Source organism: Beta vulgaris, chromosome 4 (genome assembly GCF_026745355.1).
Source record: "Beta vulgaris subsp. vulgaris cultivar EL10 chromosome 4, EL10.2, whole genome shotgun sequence".
Classification (NCBI taxonomy): domain Eukaryota; kingdom Viridiplantae; phylum Streptophyta; class Magnoliopsida; order Caryophyllales; family Amaranthaceae; genus Beta; species Beta vulgaris.
Genome location: NC_079205.1, coordinates 49,137,352 through 49,159,879, shown reverse-complemented (window position 1 = coordinate 49,159,879; position 22,528 = coordinate 49,137,352). Strand labels below are relative to the sequence as shown.

Genomic DNA, 22,528 nt, shown 5'->3' with positions numbered 1-22,528 from the left:
TTCTTTATTTCTTTCCTCTTTTAGTTTACTAGTACTAGTATTATTTATTATTTATTTTGAGGGGGCGTTTGGTTTGGGGTTTTTAAGAAAGGGTAAGGGAAATAAATAGGTTGATTCTCTTATTTGTTGTTTGTTAGCATATTTTAATCATTCCCTTTACCCTTCTCTTTTCCCCAAACTCCTCTACTTCCACTACGTACCCACACCCCCCCCAAGGTTTCACTTACCCTTTATGTCTTCTACTCCATGGTCACTTTGACCAATGATTGACCACCACCCCAACCACTAGAACAACCATTAAACCACCACACCAACCACCGACCCACTACCCCTAGCCACCGACACCACCTCTCGTCGCCACCCTCACCACCAAAACCATGCCCACCGCCAACCGTCGACACCAGCCCCACGCCAACCAGCGGTCGGAGATTCTCCTACCCCCACACCTGAACACCAGCCCCAAACCCGAAAACCCACCCCCGTTCTCGAAACACCACCACCGCACCCGAAAACCACCCCCATTTCTGAAATCACCACCACCTCACCCGAAAACCCTCCCCCATTCCCGAAAACACCACCACCCCACCCAAAAACCCACTCCCGTTCCCGAAAACCCATATCCTCGAAAACCCACCTACTACCCTAAACCAAAATCAACAGCGAAAAGGGAAGGGGCGGGGCAACGACGTCGAAGGAAGGAGAAGGGGAAGCAACGCCAAAAGAAGAAGAAGGCGGTGAGGGAGGCGCCGCTGAAAGGAGAGGACGGTGGTGGGGGAGGCGGCGCCGAAAGAAGGGGCGGGGTGGCAGTAAATTGATTTTATTTTCAAGTAAAAGTGTGGTGGTGGTGTTGGTGGTGGTGGAGGTGGAGAGGTGGTGATATATTAAGGTTTTCCTTAGATATCTTAAACAAACAATATAGTAAATCTAAGGATTTGCCTTTCCATTCTCCTTGTTTATGTTTCTTAAACCCTTACCCTTTCCCCTCTATGAACCAAACGCCCTCTGAGTAATACTATCAATTACTCGAAGGATGATAAACATCTAATCGATAAAGGCATCTAACAGAATTTATATTATTATTTAAAGTAAAATTTTAAATTTTATTTGGCAAACTCATATTAACTAATCAATTTTAGAGCACAACCAAAGCAAGACTATTTCACGTGGTACTTATGTATATATTGATTCTCGAAATTGTAATGTTTTAGGGAGAAAAACGTTAATTGTGTTAATTATGGTATAAATGAGGCAATTAGTATCATGATCCCCGTATTATGCTTATACCAATCAATTACGATCTTTAGAATATGAAAATCAAATAGTGGATGCTTAAATCATGTGCAAGTTGATCACCTAAATCAAAATCATTCCTCATTTGAAAAACGTGATTTTAGAGATTGATTTTTGACACTTTATTATTTACGGTTTTCATATGATAATAAAAAAAAACGAGTCAATATTTTAAAATCCTAAATCTATCACTATATATACTATCATATTTGCATTGCATTACTATTATACTATCATCCAATCCCCAAAATCTGAAACTTTTTTGAGCTTACCTAAGAACATTAATAAATAAGTTATGAAATTTTAATCAATAAATGTAAGCTACAAGTTTTAGATATTAAAACTAGTATTTTGGCCCAGGCGATGCTCCGTGTCAGTTACAATTATCAAATATTATTATTCATAAATCTTATACTTGATTTTTTTTTTAGTTTTTCTTAATATTTTGTCCAGTGTGAAATTGAAAAATGAACGTTATGGCATGAGAAATTATTTTTTAAAAAACTTATAAGGAATTGGGGGATGAAAAGAAAATTTTCAATGGAACTAGGGTAAGAGAATGTATGTTACTTACTTAATAAAAGTATTAGAGATTAAAAAGCTTGTCTATGTCTTTATAATTACATATAATTATGAGACTTTATTATGTTTTACTAGTGAAATATTAATATAACAACCCGCTCTTCCGACTTGCTTGCAAAACACACTCAACAACCATAAACTAAAATTAGCTCTTAATTAAATTAACTCGCAGCGGAAAAAATATACTTAAATACACAAATAAATTGACTAAATTCCCAAATATTATATACAATGAAATATTAATAACTATTCTCGAATCAGCTATCTAAAATACAAACTTAATCTATAATCAAAATCTTAATCTCGCTCCGGCCACTTCCAACTTCGAACTCTCAATCCACTACCTGCAAAATTGAGGGAAGAAATACAAAACAAACAAAATGCAAAATTGAGGGAAGAAATACAAAACAAACAAAATTTCGAAATGAGTAGAAAACTCGTAACCTTTACTTAAGCCCGTTATAAACATTTTATTTGTCAAATCATTTCTTTCGTTTACAACACTGGCATAGCTCATTCTCTTAAACAAATTAGTGGCAAGTACCGGCTTTAGACAAATGCTGCTTCCAAGGTTCGTTATGGAGCCCAACAATATTATCCTCAAGATTCGTTATGGAGCGTAGCCGACCGTATCAGGTCAAAAGAGTAACCATCCTCCACCCATACCTTGCCCACTTTCTATTTTCAGTTCATAAACTAAGCCAGCAAAACAGCTGCGTATTCATAATCAGTTAATGACATTTCATCATCACATTCATATCTATGGCCATAGTACGAACTTAATTATAGAAAATAGAACAAAGAGATTCACACATAGAAGGGCATGAGTAAATAATTTTACTGAACATAAAAGTTACCTGAACTGCAATTCAGATTCCACCAACATAATTTCCTTCATTAATCTTATCTCCAAAGGGAACTCAACTCTAGAATCATTCTCCAACAATTTACCTCATAACAATCAATAACCAAACTTAGACTAATCAAAAATACAAAACATAATCATAACTAATACCCAATTTAGAAATTATCAACCTTTAACATCCCAATTCCATAATTCTTAATTCATAATCATAACTAGCAACAACTCAACAACAACCACTGCAACAAAACAACCACCCAACAGCAGTGGCACCACAACACCACCACCACAACCCATCATCAACAACAAGGCAACAACAACGCATCACCACCACCAACAATACCACAACAACAACAACAACAACAACAACAACAACAACAACAACAATACAACATCACAAACAAGAACAACCACCATAACAGCAATGCCAACCCTTCAAGAACAACAACAACGATCAATAACAACCACTATAACTCCACTCAATGAAACTAATACTCCATAATCAATTAGCTAATCATAAGCAAATCTTGAAATGAAACAAATATCCAATTCTAAATTAACTCACTAAAATCTAATTTAGGTCCAACTTAAACAAGCTAACAAGGTTAATTAAACTTGTGTTTAATCAGAACTTCAAGGGGAAAAGAAGTGCGGGTGTACCACTGCTCACAAGAGCAGCGAAGAATAGGGGAGGGGAGTTGGGCCTCCGGCGAGTGGTGACGGAGAGCCGACGAGGGTGGACATCAACACGGGCAAGTGGCAGCGTGACTCGACGGTGGCTGACGACCCAAACACAACATCAAATAAAAGGGCGAACAAGGGAGAAGCGAACCATGAAGAGAGAAAATGGAAGAGTAGCAGCGGCAACAGGGTTGCGGTGGTTCGACGCGGCTCCAGCAAACGTAAAACGCCGGCGAGGCAGGAGGAGTGATGCAGCAGCAGCCAGCAGGCGATGGATAGAGAAACAGTTAGATGGGTTTGGGGTTTCATGGGGTTCACGGGGTTTCGGGTTTTTCAATTTTGGGGGTTGGGTTTTGAGGTTCTGAGAGACATGGGGAGAGAGAAGGAAGATTTATGGGTTTTTGGTTTTATTTCATCCAAACAAACCGACATAGGGGAAAAGAAATTAACGAGGAAACCGACTTTGATTTTTCAAAATTTGCGGAACACCGCTCAACTAATTGCACAAACCCAAAATATAAAATAATAATATCATATAATTAAATAAATAAATACATAACCAACACGCCAATATAATTCAACTCCAACTCAAATAAAATAAGAGTATCCGAAACATAATTAACTTAATAATTATAATTAGCTTTTAAATAAATGCTCTTAAAAGTAGGGCTATTACAATTAGGGAAAAAATGTCAAAAATAATTTAACCTTTAACCAGTCTTCTTTTAATAAGTTAACCACTGAATTATCCTGGAATAAGCCAACTTTGATACCACTTAAGCCTTTAATAAGTTACATGACATATGACCTATTTAACCGGTTAAAAGAAAGGAAAAAAATCTAGTTTTATTTTTCATTTTTAATATTTCTCATCTTTGCTCTCTCATCTCCTTCTTCCATGGCTAACCACCTAACCCCAGCCACCACCCTAGCCGGCACCCTAACCTCAACAACAACCCAACCCCAAACCCTCAACCCCATACCCTCGCACAAACCCACCTTTGCCTAACCCCCACCACCACCTACAAACCCGAAATCCCACATCTTAAATCCACCAATTCAAAATCTCCACCAGACCGCCACCACCACCTTCGTCTCCTTCCTCCACTGCCTTCGATTGCCTTCTTCCTCCACTGTTTTATTCGATCACATCCTCTCTCGTCTCTTTCTTTTCGATCACTTCTTCGAGGAGTCCCAAATCCATCAGAATGTAACATTTTAACGGTCGAAGTTTAACAAATATTCTTAGAAGAATTATTCAGTTTTAAAGCCCTAACAAAATTAAATCGAAAAAATAAGCTAAAATCAAAGAATTGAGATGAATAGAAAATGCATAAATTGAAATGTTGAGTTTGGCATACCTGGGAGAAAGAGGCTTGAACGGAGGAGAGTGAAAGTGAGAATCAGAGGAGCGAAAAGAGAATTTGTGGTCGAAATTGGAAGAGTTGAGTTTGAAAAATGTTGAAGATGTCCGTAAAGCCACATATGATTGTGCCATGGTCTTTGTGAACTTATCTTCAGCTGAGAGAAAAGACGAGGAGTGACAAATGGTCGAATGGGGAGTGTGAGAGAAAGAATGTTGATGTAACGCCCCGAAAATTTATAACCTTAATAAAACACAATTGCACATACTTGCAGCGGAAATGGAACTTAAGCATGTGGGATATGGCCCACTAATACAATGCAACCTTAAATAGTCCTTGATATCTATACATAAATACTCAACCCAAATAATAACAATAATTTCTCCAACACCAGATACCACTCACTTTCCCTTGAACATGTTCCTTATTAACAACGCACTTGCAATGGCTATGCTCATACCTAAAACAGAAAACAAAACATCATGAGCCGAAGCTCAGTAACATACTACCCTAACAGCGTAAATTCATTTCAATTCATTTTATTTGCAAACAGGGAGAAGAGAATATAGTAAAACATATTTCAAATTCGTAATGAAATAATAGCAAAGTAAACATTTATAAATAGCATCTTGATACTTCATAAGTTCCCATTATCTTTTCATCTTTTAGCTTGGTAACTGGCGAGTATAGACATGTGATGACCCTCAAGGAGCCCAGCTCCCTTTTTGGGTACACCACCATGTGATGATCCTCAAGGAGCCCAGCTCCCTTTTTGGATACACCACCATGCGATGATCCTCAAGGAGCCCCGCTCCCTTTTTGGATACACCGCTCGCACCAAAATAGCATGCGGTACCCCTCAAGGAGCCCAGCTCCCTTTTCGGGTGTACGGCGGGTGCGAAGGTACGTGCACGACCATAAAGTAGATAAGCGTAACATTATACTGCCAGAACCTCTTTCACTTTTATTTATCATGTTTCGTTCGTTTAGCATTCATCACATAAGCCATAGATCTTTCATAATCATACTTGAGCATCAATAACTCATAAGATCATCATTTACGAAAATCATTCAAAACAATTTAATCCCACAATCCATAAAAATCACATCGAAAATCCTTAACATAATTATAAACATCATTTCAAACACATTTCGAAGGGGATCGTGGGTGTTAGCAATAGATGTTACCTGGATTCCTGCTTAATAACCTTGAAAGCCGGGGGAGGCTGTAATATCCTTTCCATTTAATCTAACCATGAAACGACGCAACAAAAATGTAAATATTCGATTTCTTTTAACAATTGACCTTTAGTTATTGGTGTTACTTTTATTATCGAAGATCATTGTTGACGCTACATAATATTCATTATTTAAGCTTACGTTACTTTAATTAATAGAATTATAATTTAACTTATCATTTGTTTATACTACTAGGTACCTTATTCAATTTAATAAGTAAATTAGTTTCAACAAGTTTTATAATAATTTAAGTTATCGTAGCTCAACTAATCATAAATTACTAATATTCATTTATTAATTTCAGATTACAAGAGTAAGTTGATGATTAATAAGTGACGTTAGTGCTAAGTTTACTTGTCAATTCGTAATATTATACGTTTATCATCATAAATAGTTGTCGTAAATTTATAATTTAATATACTAACTTAAGTAAGTCTAACAATTTCATATTATAAAGATTAGGTGAACTATTGATGATAACTAACTGAATTAGTTTAGTTCATATTGTTTGATTAGAAAAATTAATTAAAGAAGTAACCTAATTAATTAGTCTATTAGGCCTAATCGATATTAATTATATGGATTTCATTGGTTAGTTGAACTAAAACTAAAACCAAATTTTAAGCCCATATAATGATTAACTAAAAATGGGTATGTTTGGGCTCAAAATACATAAGTAAAATGAAATGAAAACAAGAGAGGAAGAGGTTACCTCCTGCTCAGTTGAGCAAGCACGAAAAAAAACAGGGGATGGAGGAAGGAGGGTTGGCTGCGGCGAGGTGGAGCTCCGGCAGCAGGTGGCGGAACGGAGGGGATCGTCGGATTCGTCGAGCGACGACGGTCAGGTGGTGCTGGGTGTGGCTCGTCAGCCACGAGGGAGAAAGGGGACGCGAGAGGAAGGGAGTTGGGGCGAGAGAGAGAAGAAGGTCCAGCGAAAGAGAGAGGTGGTTCGTCGGTCGAGGGCGCAAGCTGGTGGCCAGAGGGTGGAAGGAGGTTGGCGGTGGCAGCCGCGGAGGTGCTGCTGTGGTTGAACGAAAACAGATGGAAGAGAGAGAGGTGGTGAGGGGCGAAAATAACAGAGGTTTTGGGGGTGGTTTTGGAGGCTTTTTCCGGCGAAGGTGGTGGTTTTCCGGCGAGGATTTAATTGGAGTTGTGAGTGAGTGATAATGGTGGAGAAATCATGGCTATTTATAGCCATGGTTGGGGTTGAATTTTCTGAATTTTGGTGGGTTGATTTGATGAATAAACTGAAATTTGGGTGGGTTGATTTGATAAATATTAGATTTTTGGATGGGTTTAGATTGGATTGTGGTTTTTAATTGAAGAAGAGTTTGTTTGTGCAAAATAAATCATGGTTGGGTTAAAATTTCCATTACGGGGTTGTTTGGGAAGAGAAAATGAAGATGGTTGAAATCTTACGTTGAATGAAACAGTGTTTCTGTTTTTTTGATTTTCCTTTTTTTTTTCTTTTTTTTTCTCTTTATCTTTTCCTTTTTCTTCTTAATACTAAATATGAAATTTTGATTAGGCCTTAACTTTAGGGTAGTTCTAACTTTAGGGGGTCTTAACTTTTAGCGGGCCTCGACGACTTAAAACTGAAGATTTTTTTTAAAATCTCACCTAGTTCCTACATCCCTCCCTCAATTAACCTTTCTGATGTGACCCAAGTTTTACAAGTGATGACCTATTAAGCCAGTTTTAAGTCACTAAGGCCCGCTAAAAGTTAAGACCCCCTAAAGTTGGGACCTACACAGGTTAATCAATAGTTCAAACCTTTTAAAAATTATCACCCAAAGTTCAAACCTCTATTGCCAATTTTTCCTTTATACTTCACTTTAACCATAATCTTTTACTAATGCTTCCCCTATATCTAAATGAACGGAACAATTCCCCTCGAAAAAAAATAGGCGCAACATTTTGACTTTTTATGTTTGGCACCAAACAACTACATTAAACATATCTCTAGTTTTCCACTAGTAAAAATTATAAACCTTTATATTTTGAATATGTACAATGAGACTATTTTATTTTACACGATAACATTAACTTTTTGCATATATGTAAAGAATATGATCAAAATTAATGTACGTGAAAAAATTAAAGTGTTGTATTTATTTAGAAACATATGAAGTATATATAAAAACAAATATTAATATAAGATGTTATATTGATTTTTTTTTCAATATCAAATTTTCATAATTTTTACATATTAATATTAATAGCTAAAGTTGTGCCTCTAAGAAATTAAATTTAAATGGTTTGTTTATTCTTGAACATGGAGAATATTATTTAAAAGAGTACATAATTCATCCACACACATCAATCAGTTGAGACTATACAAACCATAGCCACTTTAAGCTCAATAAACATAAACAACCCCTTAAATGAAAATTGCATAAAAAACAAAGACAAACCAAGCCAAACGCTCTCACAAAGTTTAGAAACATATGAAGCAGACCCAAGAAAGCAACTAATTAAGTATCCCTAACTTTAACCATGTTAGGGTTCTTGATAACAATATCATACATGTAAACTCCATGGAATTGGAGGAAGTTCTTAGGCAACGAAATCATGTGAAGACTAGAGGCCGCTTGTAGTAATGTAAAAGATTAGGATCATCATAATAACGCTCCCAACCTAAGGCCACCAGCTTTTGCTCCAACGTCTCGTAAGAAGTGATGACTTCATCAGTAGGGACATGGACTAGTCTAGTACCTTCCGGACTTCCGCGACGACTCTGCCTCGGCTGAGTTCTCGACGAGCCTAGCTAATGACGTTCTTGAATGTGCACACTCCGAACATTGTTGTCAAGGTAGAGGAAAGAGAGACTTTGCACAAGTAGAATTTTGGTTTGGAGAAAAAGGAGCTGTAGAAATCTAAACATGGATACAGGTTTAGAGAGAGGAAAGAAGAGAAGAATTATTATTGAGAGAGAAGTTAACTCAATACATCAAAAGAAAAGAAAGAGAGAGTTACAGCTTATATACTGTGCTTATAACAAACTCTTAACTAACTCCTAACTAATTTTATTATTACAAGAAATGAATAACTCCTATACTCCCCCTTCAAGCTGGACCTTTTGAAATAAGTCCAAGCTTGGCAGATAAAAGATTGTGCTGAGAAGAAGCAAGAGGCTTTGTAAGTAAGTCTGCAAGCTGATTTTTACTCGAAACATGAGCTGTTTTAATGAAACCAGACTCTACTTGCTCACGTACATAATGCATATCTCGCTTTATGTGTTTGGTTTTCTCGTGGAACATTGGATTTTGAGCCAAGTGTTCTGCAGAGGTGTTGTCACAGTTGAGAGTCACTGGAAGAGGAATTACAACCTGAAGATCTTCTAATAAACCTTGTATCCACACAAGTTCACTAGCTGTTGCGGACATACTTCTGTATTCAGCCTCAGCAGAAGATTTGCTTACTTTGTTGTTTCTTGGTCTTCCAAGAAATCAAATTGGAGCCAAGAAAAATAGCATAGGCACTGAGGGACCTACTGCTATACTGGCACGAGCTCCAATCAGCATCACTATATGCAAGGACTGTAAAATCAGAGTGAGCTGAGTACCAGAGGCCAGAATCTAATGTGCCCTTTAAGTATTTAAGCACATGAAGCACAGCTCTTAAGTGTGGCACCCTTGGAGAATGAACAAATTGACTAAGGTGTTGCACACAATAAGATAAATCTGGCCTTGTAATTCCCAGATACAACAATTTTCCAACAAGTCTTCTGTATATTTCAGGTTCAGTAAGCAAATCTCCATCATCAATAGACAATTTCAAACCACAAGGAAGAGGAGCAGAAACAACACTGCAATCTGTCATACCAGCATCATGTAGCAGATCTTTGATGTATTTTCTTTGACCAAGAAAAATACCAGTGGCATCTCTGTGTACTTCAATACCCAGAAAGTAAGTTAAGGAACCAAGATCCTTGATAGTAAAGGTTTGATCTAAGGCCAGTTTCACAGCTTCAATTTGAGACATATTAGTGCCAGTAACTAATATATCATCAACATAGACTAAAACCACTAAAAACTCTCCTTCCTGAGTTCTAGTAAATAAAGAATAGTCTTGCTTTGATTGCTGGAAATTCAAAGTTTTAAGGAATTTACTTAACTCCTTGTTCCATTGGCGAGATGCCTGTTTTAACCCATAGAGAGATCTTTTAAGCTTGCAGACTTCTCCAGTCTTAGCTTTAGTATATCCAGCAGGTGGTGTCATGTACACTTCTTCATCAATAAAGCCATGTAAGAAGGCATTATTGACATCCAGTTGACACAAATGCCCAACCTTCATGGCAGCCAATGCAATAACAGTTCTCACAGTTGCTAGTTTAGCAACAGGTGAAAAAGTTTGGTTAAAATCTTCACCCTCAACTTGTTGGTACCCAATAGCAACCAACCTAGCTTTATACCTCTCTATAGAACCATCTGGATTAAGTTTGATTTTGTAAACCCATTTAGAACCTATAGCCTTCTTATCCTTAGGAAGTTGAGTAAGCTCCCATGTTTCATTTTGTTCAAGAGCAGAAATCTCCTTGTTCATAGCAATAACCCAATTTGCATCATGTTTAGCCTGATGGTAATGTTTAGGTTCAACAGGAGATGAACTCACAGAGAAAGAGATAGAATCATTAGAAGTAACTGGAGATAAATTAGAAGTGTGTCTATGAGGCAGATATCCTCCCACAAAACCTTGTAAAACAGTAGAAGGTTTAATAGTTCTGGTAGAGTGTCTAGGAACAATATCATTATGAGAATCAGTAGAAGAAAGATGAGAATGAGAATGATGTGATGAATCAGAAGTAGGAGAAGAAGTCGGAGTTGTAAAAGAAGAAGGAGGAACATTAGGTGTAGGTATACTGGGAGAGATATTATCTGAAAAATTATCAGAAGATGAATGAGAGCCTTGAATAGAATCTGCAGAAGTGGAAGTATTATGAGAGCAAGAGGGTTGTTCAGAACCAAAGTGAACCAACTGAGTAGATATATTTTGAGAAGAAGTATTAGGAAGAGTAGAAAGTTTATAAGGAAAGATGGTTTCAAAAAAAATAACATCTCGAGACACAAAAGTTTGATGTGTGTCAAGATCATATAGTTTGAAGGCTTTGTACCAGAAGGATACCCAATGAACAAGCATCTTCTTGTCCTTGAATCAAATTTATCCTTCTTAACATGATTATTATATGCAAAACACAGAGAACCAAATACTCTAAGAGTATCATAAACAGGAGGGGAATCAAACATTACCTCAAAAGGAGACTGCCAGTTCAGTATCTTGCAAGGAAGTTTATTTATTAAATGAGTTGCAGTAAGTATGCACTCACCCCAAAACTTCTTAGGAAGTCCTGCTTGAAACCTCAAAGCCCTGGCAATTTCAAGAAGACTCCTATGTTTCCTCTCCACCCTGCCATTTTGTTGAGGAACATAGGGGGCACTTCTTTCATGTATTATCCCTCTGCTAGCAAACATGAGTTTACAAGAATCTTTAACAATCTCTGTCCCATTATCAGTTCTTATCCTTTTTACCTTCTTACCAAACTGTGTTTCTACCATGCATAAGAAATCTGCTACAACTTTTTCAACTTGCAGCTTATTATGTAAAAGATAAGTCCATGTAATTCTGCTATGATCATCAAGAACAGTGAGAAAATAAGAAGCTCCATCCAAGTTTCTAACTCTATATGCTCCCCACAAATCCATATGTATCAACTCAAAGCATTCAAGAGCTCTGTTAAAATTCTTTGTGAAAGGAAACTTATGATGTTTAGAGTGAAGACATACACCACAATTGTATTCAGTGAGACCTTGACACCAATCAGCATTTACAAATTTCATTTTGGACAAAGAAGGATGTCCTAATCTAGCATGAAGAAGATCTAAATGATGTTTAGAATCAATCTTTGGTTTAAGCATGCTAATAGCTGTTTTATTTGGCAAGGTATGTACATGCACATTCTCACCAGCATTATGTACATGTTCTACTGTGTGACAACCTACAGATTGCTCAGCATTACCTTGACTACTTGTATTCTGCACCAGATAGTATAAACCATGAATCTTTTTCCCAGCACCAAGCAGCAGAGAACTAGAAGGGTCCTGTAAAAGATATCCATCTCTGGTAAACTTCACTTGGATATCAGTATGTTCAATCAGCTTGCCAATAGACAACAAGTTGTGTCTAAATTCTTTAACCAGTAACACATCATAGAGCACCAATTTATCATTCAAAACCACATCTCCCATGATTTCAACATTAATCTGAGTTCCATTAGGCAAACCTACTTTAATAGGTTTAGTGAGAACTCTTTTATTTGACAATAGTTCTCATCATATGTCATATGATCACAAGCTCCTGAGTCTACAATCCATATACATTCATGTTTCATTTTGCTAACAGTACAATTAAAGGAATGAGAAATTGTACCTGCAAAATTAGCATAAGAACAAGTGGCCTCACTAACAGCACCACCTTGTTGTTTGCCTTTCATTGCCTTCATTACTTCTTGACAGATGGTGTTCAACATATCATTGTTGATCATGTCAGATGCACCAACCACATCATCCAGAGGACTGTCTAATTCTTTATCAGCAGAACAGACATTAGCAGCAAATCTTCCTCCATGAGAACCTTTAGAAGCCTTGATAGAGTTGTACCAGTCAGGGTACCCAATGATTTTAAAGCATTGATCAACAGTATGTCCTTTCCCTTTGCAATGAGTACATACTTTATTCAATTTCTCCTTCTTTAAATCTCTCCAATCCTTCCTTCCTTGCCCAATTCCAGTATGAACCTTAGAAAACTGTCCAGGTCTATATGATTGTGCAGCCATAGCACTACTGCTCATAGCATGACTCTCTGCAGCAACTACATTCATCTCCTTTTGTTTCTCTATTTGTTGAGTAATAGAGAAAACTCTATTGATACTAGGCAAGGGATCCATGGATAGCACATTAGTCACAGTACTGTCAAATCCTCCATTCAGACCTAACAAGAATTTCATCATCTTGTCTTCTTCTTCAAATTCTGTCATCTTTTTCAAAAACATACAACTACATTTGTTTAACGCACCACAACTACATGTAGGAAAAGACCTTAGGTTCTGCATTTCATCCCACAACTTCTTTAATTTGCCATAATAAGTAACAATGTCATGTTCTCCTGAGTAAGCTGATCGATTTCTTTTCTTTAACTGAAAGATTAATGGACCATTGGATTGTCCAAATCTTTCAGTTAATTCTCTCCATAACTCCACAGCAGTATCAATGTAACCAAAATCATCAGCCAATTCACTATTCATAGAACTTAAAATCCAGCTAATAACCATAAAATCAGCTCGTTTCCATTTAGGATAATCTTGATCAGTTTCAGCAGGTTTTAAAATTTTTCCATTGATAAAACCTTCTTTGTTTTTAGCTATTAAAGCACGTTTCACATTTCGACTCCATCGAATAAAATTTGCACCATTAAAGACAGTAGCAACTAATGAAGAAGTCGGATTATCAGAGTTGGCAACAAAATAAGGATCAAAATTACCTCCATTGATCAATTGCGAAGAATTATTCAGAGGTGTCTCACTTGTATTTACATCTTCAATCGCCATAATTGACAGAAAGAATTACTCAATTTTGTTGTAAGAATTGCGCAAGAAATTTCACAATTGTAAGAAATTTCGCAACGATTCACAACAAATATGCAGAATTATCAGAAGATAATCTTCAAGAACCTCAATCTCAGAATGAGATTAGAGCTCTGATACCATGTAGAAATCTAAACATGGATACAGGTTTAGAGAGAGGAAAGAAGAGAAGAATTATTATTGAGAGAGAAGTTAACTCAATACATCAAAAGAAAAGAAAGAGAGAGTTACAGCTTATATACTGTGCTTATAACAAACTCTTAACTAACTCCTAACTAATACATAATATGGGTTGTTTATAAAGGGCCATATATATATGAAGATATAGAATGAAATGCGTGGACATATTACATGAAATTTTTTTTGTATAAAAGAATTTATTCTCCTTCACGATCGAAGCACGACCTTGTATTGTATAAAAGTATGGCATATCACATGAATTATATAATGGAAAGACCGAGCTTGGGTATGTTTTTTGAACAACGTACATAAAGCAAGTAAATTTTTTTTAAATTTTTAGCCGGCTACACTTGTCTACTGGAAAATTTATTATATGCTTGTAAAGTTAGATAAATTTAATTAATCGGATAAATCCTCACAAGTTACAACTCACAACAAGGCATATATTCATTTAGAGCATATCAATAGTCAATCCAAAATTTTGGATCATCAAATATTTTAATTTTCCTCTCTCTTCCACCTCACTATTTTTTTACGAGGTATGATAAACCTATAACAGGTAAATGAAAACACCATTCTTTTTGCAAATAGGAATAGTCTGAGGCTCTCTAATCTTTGCTTTGCGGACGATATCATTCTTTTCGCAGAGGCTACATTTGATCAAGCTGAAGTTCTACAACAATGTTTGCAGCAGTTTTGTACAACATCAGGATCCAAGATTAGCTATGCTAAATCTCGGTTTATTTTTCACATAATATGAATGAAATTGATACTTGCAGAGTTAGTCAAGCGTTGGGAATTGAAGATACGGATGATCTTGGGATGTATCTCTGTATGCTCGCTCTTACAAGTAGGGTAACGAAGGAGACATTTGGTTACTTGTGCAAGAAAATTGATAGAAGATTGACTGGTTGCAAACCTTAATATCTTTCTTTAGTGGGACGTGTTATTCTTGCTAAATCAACTATAGCTTCATATGCTGAGATCAATCTGTGATGACATTGGCAAAAAAAAAACGTAGATTTTTGTGGGGAGGTATTGAAGATACTCGCAAAATTCACCTTCTTTCTTGGGAGTGTATTCATAAACCAATTGAGCAAGTTGGTTAGGCATCAAATCTGCGAGACAATCCAATGTGACTTTTCGTACAAAATTGGGATGTCGCATTCTTACTGAGCCTAATGCTCTTTGGTCAAGGGTTATAGGAAGCAAATATTGCAAAGGGAGATGTGATCTTGACATGTTTGTTCCAAAAACAAATATTTTGATTGTATGGCGTGGAATAACAGAATATGCCTGAAACATCTGGGAAGCTCGCGAGTTGCAGCAAGTAATTATGGAATGACAACTTTGTTTTGGGAACATAAATGGGAAACAAATCACACGCTTAGAGAGCTAGCAACACAAGACATCCCTGCAGATTTGAGTGATGCAATTGTGGCAGAGCTTTGGGATTCGGAGTATGGATGGAAGTGGGATGAATTTCCAATTATCTAACCACTCACATCATTCAACAAATATACGCACACAACTTTAAAGAAGATTCTAATGTGGCTGATCTCTTGTATTGGGGAGGCACTCCTCGAGGTAAGTATACTATAAAATATACTCTCAATATTAATGAAACAATGAAAATGGTGTTGGAACTACTGATGGTACCTAGGATTTAGTATGGAAGCTAAGGATTCTACAAAGAGTGCGAGTGTTACTTTGGCTTGTATTGCAAGATAAGATTATGTGCAAAGCAAATCGTGCAAAAAGCTCTCCCACAAATAACCCTCGATGTGGTTTATGTGGAAATGTGGATGAAACCACTCTATATGTGTTGAGAGATTGTAAAGCAACTAAGGAGGTATGGAGATAAGTAGGAGGAGCAACCGGTGCAAGTTCATTTTGGACTGGAAATCTGTAACAATGGATGATTTGTAACATTAAAATTCAAACCCGAAATAATCTCTCACCAGAAACGTGGCTTTGCTACTATACTTTATGGAGATGGAGAAATTGTGTGGTCTTCAATCATACAGGTGACATTCCAGTTGATATACTGAGTTTTCTTATGACTCGTTTTGGGGAGATTTGACGAGCGTTGAATGCAAATATGATGGATCAAGGACACATCAACGTCATTCGATAGGAGGCCTATATCAGATGGATTTCTCCACCCTAAGGCTCGATGGCCCTTGATACTGATGGCACTGCGATAGGGGTCCCTGGACCTCCCGATGGTGATGGTATAATTCGGGACATCACTAGAAAGATGCACTTTGTGTATTCCTAATCTTGGCGCATGTCGATCGTTCATAGCTGAAGTAAGGGGGTTTATTTTGGTCTTGATAAGATAGTAAAAAGAATAAACATAAACAAGCTACAAGTTCAAATGGACAACCAAGCTGCGGTTTGGGCACTAATTGGCACGGAGGAATAATCATCAAACAATGAAGGAAAACCATCTCCAGATTGGGAAGTGAGGATTATACATTGTTATAGAGAAGGAAATCGCGTTGCTGATTGGTTGACCAATCAAGGTGTCACCCAGAATAACATAGTTGAGTTGATTCAAGTACCCTCTTTAAATTTAGGTAGAATTTTATTTGAAGATATAGTAGCAGGGGCTATGCCCAATTTAACCCCCTTAGTTATGTTTGTATTAGTATTTTAAGTTTTCGTTTTCCTGAGGTTGGTCCTCTCATTTTGCACAACAAAAAAACACCCACTAAATAATACTTCCTCTTTTTCAAAATACTTGACACACTTCTCCGGTCAAGCTTGTCAACCCATAACTTTTAACTATTAATTTCTCTAGCCAATTTCTTAATTTAATATAAAAAGCTGATATTGTAAAAATATATATCAAGACGAATCTATCAAGATCCCACATAACTATATTTTTCCATATGTATAAATCATAAATCACGGCTAAATGAGAGAGTTTGAATAGTGTAAAAGTCTAAACGTGTCATTTATTTTGAAACGGAGGTAGTAATAAACATTGAAATTTTGAAAAATGATAATTAGCAAAAATGATATTTTAATTTCTATGCCATTACACGTGTTGGCCCAAAAACTGCAACTATGTAAAATTCTGACACATGCCAAGAAGAAAGTCTAGACCAATTAATAAGCGCCAAGTGTCATGATGCTATTAGTCCAAAAAAAATATGACCTTTACAATTTTTGAAACATGTATATCTCAAAAAATATGTTTCAAAAACATACCTAAGCTCATATATTTTTATGCTCTACAAATAGACATCCATTTTAATATAATTTTGTTATATTTTTATTTTATCCTTCTCTAACTATTATTTTATTTTGTGGAAAAACAACACAAACACTATTTGTTTATACACAAACAATATATGTCATATATACAAACACTATTCATTATATACACAAACATTTTATGTTTATCATTCCTTACAAAGGGGAAAATAAGAATAAGATAATTTGATATAATTTCATCACGTTTTCATTTTACTCTTGATTCTCTACCCATTAATTAGATTTGTGAGACAAACAACACAAATACTTTTTGTTTATACACAAACACGATATGTTATATAGACGAATACTATTTGTTATTTACACAAATATTATTTGTTATATATACACACACTATATGTTTATCATTCCTATTTCAGAAAGAAAGAAAAAAAATCACAATTGCACAATTAAGTTTTCTACCTTACTATCAAAAGCGTCTTGTACAAAGACCATGCTTTTCTTGTTAGATGGTTGCCAAACATCTACATGTTAGCTATTTATCATACATTTTTCTTTTTTTTGACCCCTAATAGATGATTTACTTTTTAATTATGTATGCTCTTTTTGTGGCCAGTAGATGGATGTCAACTCTCCATGCATGGGGCCTCCCCTTTATTCTCTTTCATGGCCAATGATTTGGTCATCCCTCCTTCTCCTTTTTTTATCTCTCCTAATTCTGTATTATATTTTTCTCCCTCTCTCCTCATGATTTAGCTTGTACATCATCTAATGGGCTCACTCTAACACTAGTGGAAAAAACCATATCTGTCACTTAGTAACAGATGCGATTTTGTAAAATCGCATCCGAAAATCAATATTAAAAATGAGAGGGAAAGTTGGGACGACAATCTGATGTGGTCCTCAAGAGGCCCGCATCAGATTTTTGTTATTTTCTCTCAAAATTCTTGGCCCAGCATGCAATCTCTCAATAACCTAGGCCCAACACGCAATTCGGCTCACACACACTGAGCTCCTAACTCCCCTCGGAGCTTCTAACCCTATCTCCCCTCCTGACCCTAACTCCCCTCCTCACTCCTCTCTGTCTCATTAGACGCTCTCCTCCCTCTCTCTTCAGAAGCTGCTATCATCTCTCTCTCTTCAAACACTCTCCTCTCTCTCTTTCATCAGATCCACTCTCCTTTCTCTCCACTTTCACACCACCACTCTCACGCCACGCCACGCCACCACTCTAACCCCTCAATAATCGAAACAATCGAACCCTAAATAGTCGAATCTACAAGCGCCATTAAAGAAACTCAAAGAACGAAGCGCCATTAAAGAAGATCGAAGGAAGAAGCGCCAATAAAGAAAATCGAAGGAAACGCGAAGCGAATTTAGATCTGAAAATAGTGATTTTTCTTTTAATTTCTCTAGTTTTTTTGTTTAATTTCTCTAGTTTTTTCGTTTAATTTCTCTAATTTTTCGTTTCATTTTTTGCATTTATATTTTCATTTTTTAGTATTTTCGTTCAATTTATTTTTTTTTAATTTTGTTTTTATTCTGTTATTAGTTGTTTGTTGTAATTTATTTTCGTTTTTATTATGTTATTAATTTTATTTGTAATTTTTTTCTTTTATATTCTATTACTAATTTCATTTGTAATTTATTTTTGTTTTTATTATGTTATTAGTTTTATTCGTAATTTATTTTTGTTTTGTTTGTATTTTCGTAATTTATTCTGTTATTGTTGTTGTAAAATTTTTGTTGTTTGTTGTCATTGTAAAATGGTTGTTGTTGGAGTATGCGGTGAGGATGAGGTGAAAAGCTAAAAATGAAACGTGGTAGTGCAGACCTGCAAACTACATGTCTGCACTTTTTTGACATTACTCGACACTATCTGATGCGGTTTTGACGTAAAACTGCATCAATATGTTATTTACTGATGCAGTTTTACCTTAAAACCGCATCAGTTAATATGGTTTACGGATGCAGTTTTAAGGTAAAACCGCATCAAATTATCATTTTCTGATGCGGTTTTGGACTGCTGCGCCCCCACCTAATGCTGACCAAAATCGCATCTGAAAGGCCAATTTTAACCACATCAGGTGGGGTTTTTCCACTAGTGTAACAAGCAAATTACAAAAAGAATTACAAAGATCAACAAACTAAATTAAAGATCTAAAAGAATTTAAGAGTAACAAATAGAAATAAAATTTAAGAAAATACAAAATGTAATGAAATGAAAAAATAAAAAATCAAACCCTAATCAACCCTAAGAGGAAGGGGGAACGGGATGAGAGGCGACACATATATGTCGATATCCATCGAAGGAGAATAAGACACGGTGTGGTTGACGCAGCTTGCGAAGAAAACTTGCCCTTCATCTGGGTTCAAATCCTACTAAGAGGTTCACTAGAGATCAGAAATTGTTGAAGAAACAACAAGATGTTTCTTTTGCCCCTTCCAGGCGATCGAAAAATAGAAGAAGATGCGGCGGGGTTGACAGCTTGTTTCACGCGAGGAGGAGGGATAAGAAGAAAGAGGGATGAGAGATGGGCCGGTTTTTTCACAAGGAGGAAGGACAAGAGGAGGAAAACGATCGATTTTTTTCACGAGGAGGAGGCGTGGTTGACGGGCGGGTTTTTCGCGGTGTGGTGACGAGTGGTATAAGGTTTCTTGGGTGAGAGGAGGGATGAGAGGAAATAGGGATGAGAGATGGTGGTTTAGGGTTTCATGGGTTAGGAGGAATGAGAGGGTGAGGAGGGATGAGAAGGTGAGAGAGGAGAGAGAAATGTCGTGGGTGGGTGAGAGGGAAATGGGGATGGCGAGTGAGAATGAGATGGGACTCATATAAGCGAGGATTAGTTATTCGATCCCCTTAATTAGCATTTTATGAGAATTAGATCACTTCTTTTGTGTCATTTAACATTTTTTCCACTAGTGTTACGTGGAGGAACTCCATGGCCAAGCTTAGAATTACCAATAAATGCATCTCCAAAAGTAAACTCTCTCATGCATCCTGACATAATCGATATGGGCATCTATGTCAAAGGACCAATTCAACCAAAAGTTTAACATCATTGCTAGAGTCCCATGAATAGTCTTATACTCTATCGCGCCCCTCAGGCGAGAGCCCATTGAGCTTGAAGTGTGGACGCATCACATGCCTCCCTCATACTTGAAACTAAATATTCCACTTAAAAAGGTGGAGTGGATGAGATTTGAACCCGTGACTTTTATGTCATGCTAGCTCTGGTACCATGTCAAAAGACCAATTTAAAAAAAAAAAAACTTAAGCTGATGGTTGGAATAATGTAACATAATTCGCTATATAATTTCACGATTCGCTCAAAATGGGCCAAAAATAGGCGAAAACCAACCATAATTTGCGAGATTATTAGGTAATTTTGCTACACTGGGTTAAAGTCCAAAAATAATCTTATACACTATCAGTCTAACTTCCAAGCTACAATGCAAACCTACACTATAACTTGTTGTAACTTACAAAGTCAAGAGGAAATCTTCCACTCTGAAACTATATCCACCGCCAGCTACTTCGTTTTTAATTTTTTTTTTCTTTTTCTTCTAGGGAGATTAACCAAACAGTATTAGTTGTCAATAAGAGGACGGCAATGATGGTACATTGAAGTTATAGCAAACAAAATCAGTAATAATAATATGCCTAACATCCAAATCTTCAGAAACCATAGAAAATAATGACAAAAATTCGAATTTTTTCCTTGAATAATGCTAAAAAGGGGATTAATTCCCAAAATGTGCTAGAAAATTTTTTATTTCCCTGCGTACCGTCCACGTAGGACGGCACGCGAAAAAAAAATTTTTTTTTGTTTTAACGGAGGTAAACCGCTACTCGGAGTAGCGGTTTACTTCAAACAAAACCGCTACTCCGAGTAGCGGTTCATTCACCTAAACCGCTACTCAGAGTAGCGGTTTTAATGAGTGAACCGCTACTCCGAGTAGCGGTTTCCTCCCTCGGGTAAACCGCTACTCCAGGTAGCGGTTCATTCATTAAAACCGCTACTCTGAGTAGCGGTTTTGTACCCACTACATAGCTCATACCAATTGTTTCCCACATAACTGGCCAACTGCCAGAACGCCAAAAAAATTCCACCAATCCCAAACAACATCCAACCTGCAATTTCAAACAATTATCCAACCTCCAATTTCAACATTATCCAACCTGCAATTCCAGCAATTCCAAACAATTATCCAACCTCCAATTTCAACATTATCCAACCTGCAAATCCAGCATCAAATTCCATTCAACAACACCAAATATAAGCCACACATTGATCACTCATCACCAACTCATACACATTCAAATGTATGTAAAAAAAGTTTAGTTACAAGTTAGAGTGAGAAAATAATGTTAACTAACTACATAAACACTAAATGAAACTTCTAAAACCCTCTCTTCTTCTTTTGTGAAGGTGTAGATGAGCTAGGTGTGGTTTCATGAGTCTCTGCAATGGCATCAAGAGAAGGGGGAGTAGTGTCAGAACGTCGTCGATAGGCCCTCTGAGTGACTGGAGGTGAAAGCAAAGCTGATGTGGTAGATATATGGGCAGCAGACGTAGAAGATGTAGAAGTCGATGTATATCCAGCAGAAGTAGGCACGCCCTGTACGATGTGGCCATGTCCAGCTCGGCCAACAGCATCAACACACAGTCCCCTCATAGTCTGCAATGTCTGCGCATACAAGTCACGCACCATATCTGGAGGCAATGACTCAGAAGCCTCTAGCACAGTACCGCACCTATGAGCAATATCAGATAAAGTATGTGCCTGAATAGAAAGAAAAAAATACATATTATATAGTTGTATAAATAAATAAAAATGCAACTTAAAATCAGTTAACTTACCAATACTATATCTGCAGACGCAGGCTGATAATGTGTAGAAGGTGGTCGCCTCGATGGATTCGTCAGGCGTAACCTCGTGATGCGACGAAACCATATCATATACTCGTCAAAGGCAGGAGTACGAACACTAAAAGGAGTGCCCTGAACTATGTGTCCCTCGCGCTCATCCCAATGTGCAATGTAAGGTCGATGTCTGAGCGGATAGTTCTTGTTCTTCGACCTCCGATCTATGGCATGAAGGGTTGTGCTCGTATCAAAAGGTGCGGGAATCGTCTGCTCGAATCCAAACTGGCGCATAACTCGACCAGGGAAATGGAACTCTACAATGTCGAAACAGATAAGTGGGGCCATGGTGCGCCATACATGTCGATCAGCTCGACATATAGCAGGTAACAACGCCAGTCTCGCATCAGTATATGGCTGCCAAGTCATCTACAAAAAATAGAATCTTACAAATATTAGGCAAAAGTAGAGTCTACCCATGTATATAAGTTAGGGAAGTACGACCCTATGTACCTGCTCGTCCGTCTGATGGTCAAGTGCATCCCTGTAGTAAGGAAGCCCACCTGCTGTGTGGGACCTAGTGATGTGTACTCGAAGC

The 22,528-nt window shown here is 37.0% G+C and overlaps 1 protein-coding gene and 1 long non-coding RNA gene across 3 annotated transcripts; both read right to left on the bottom strand.

Moving 5' to 3' along the window:
• Positions 1–2,007: 2,007 nt before the first annotated feature.
• LOC125497014 (uncharacterized) lies at positions 2,008–7,484 on the bottom strand. 2 transcript variants are annotated; one of them, XR_007273524.2, is made up of 3 exons: positions 6,731–7,484; positions 5,968–6,028; positions 2,008–4,936 (listed from the first exon to the last, which is right to left on the bottom strand). It is a non-coding gene; the product is annotated as an uncharacterized LOC125497014 (long non-coding RNA). The 2 variants fall into 2 exon arrangements; XR_008969083.1 differs by lacking the exon at positions 5,968–6,028.
• Positions 7,485–21,466: 13,982 nt separating this feature from the next.
• On the bottom strand, positions 21,467–22,045 carry LOC125497013 (uncharacterized). Its single transcript, XM_048643244.2, has 2 exons — positions 21,928–22,045; positions 21,467–21,850 (listed from the first exon to the last, which is right to left on the bottom strand). The coding sequence occupies exons 1-2, from the start codon at positions 22,024–22,026 to the stop codon at positions 21,467–21,469; spliced, it is 483 nt and encodes a 160-aa protein (XP_048499201.2). The 5' UTR covers positions 22,027–22,045.
• Between the last annotated feature and the right edge of the window lie 483 nt (positions 22,046–22,528).

Bases quoted from the DNA above. Each gene is read 5' to 3' on its own strand.
- LOC125497013 (XM_048643244.2), bottom strand. From the start codon at position 22,026: ATGATATGGTTTCGTCGCATCACGAGGTTACGCCTGACGAATCCATCG. The intron at 21,851-21,927 runs GTAAGTTAACTG...CTTTCTATTCAG, and splicing joins CGTCTGCAGATATAGTATTG to GCACATACTTTATCTGATAT.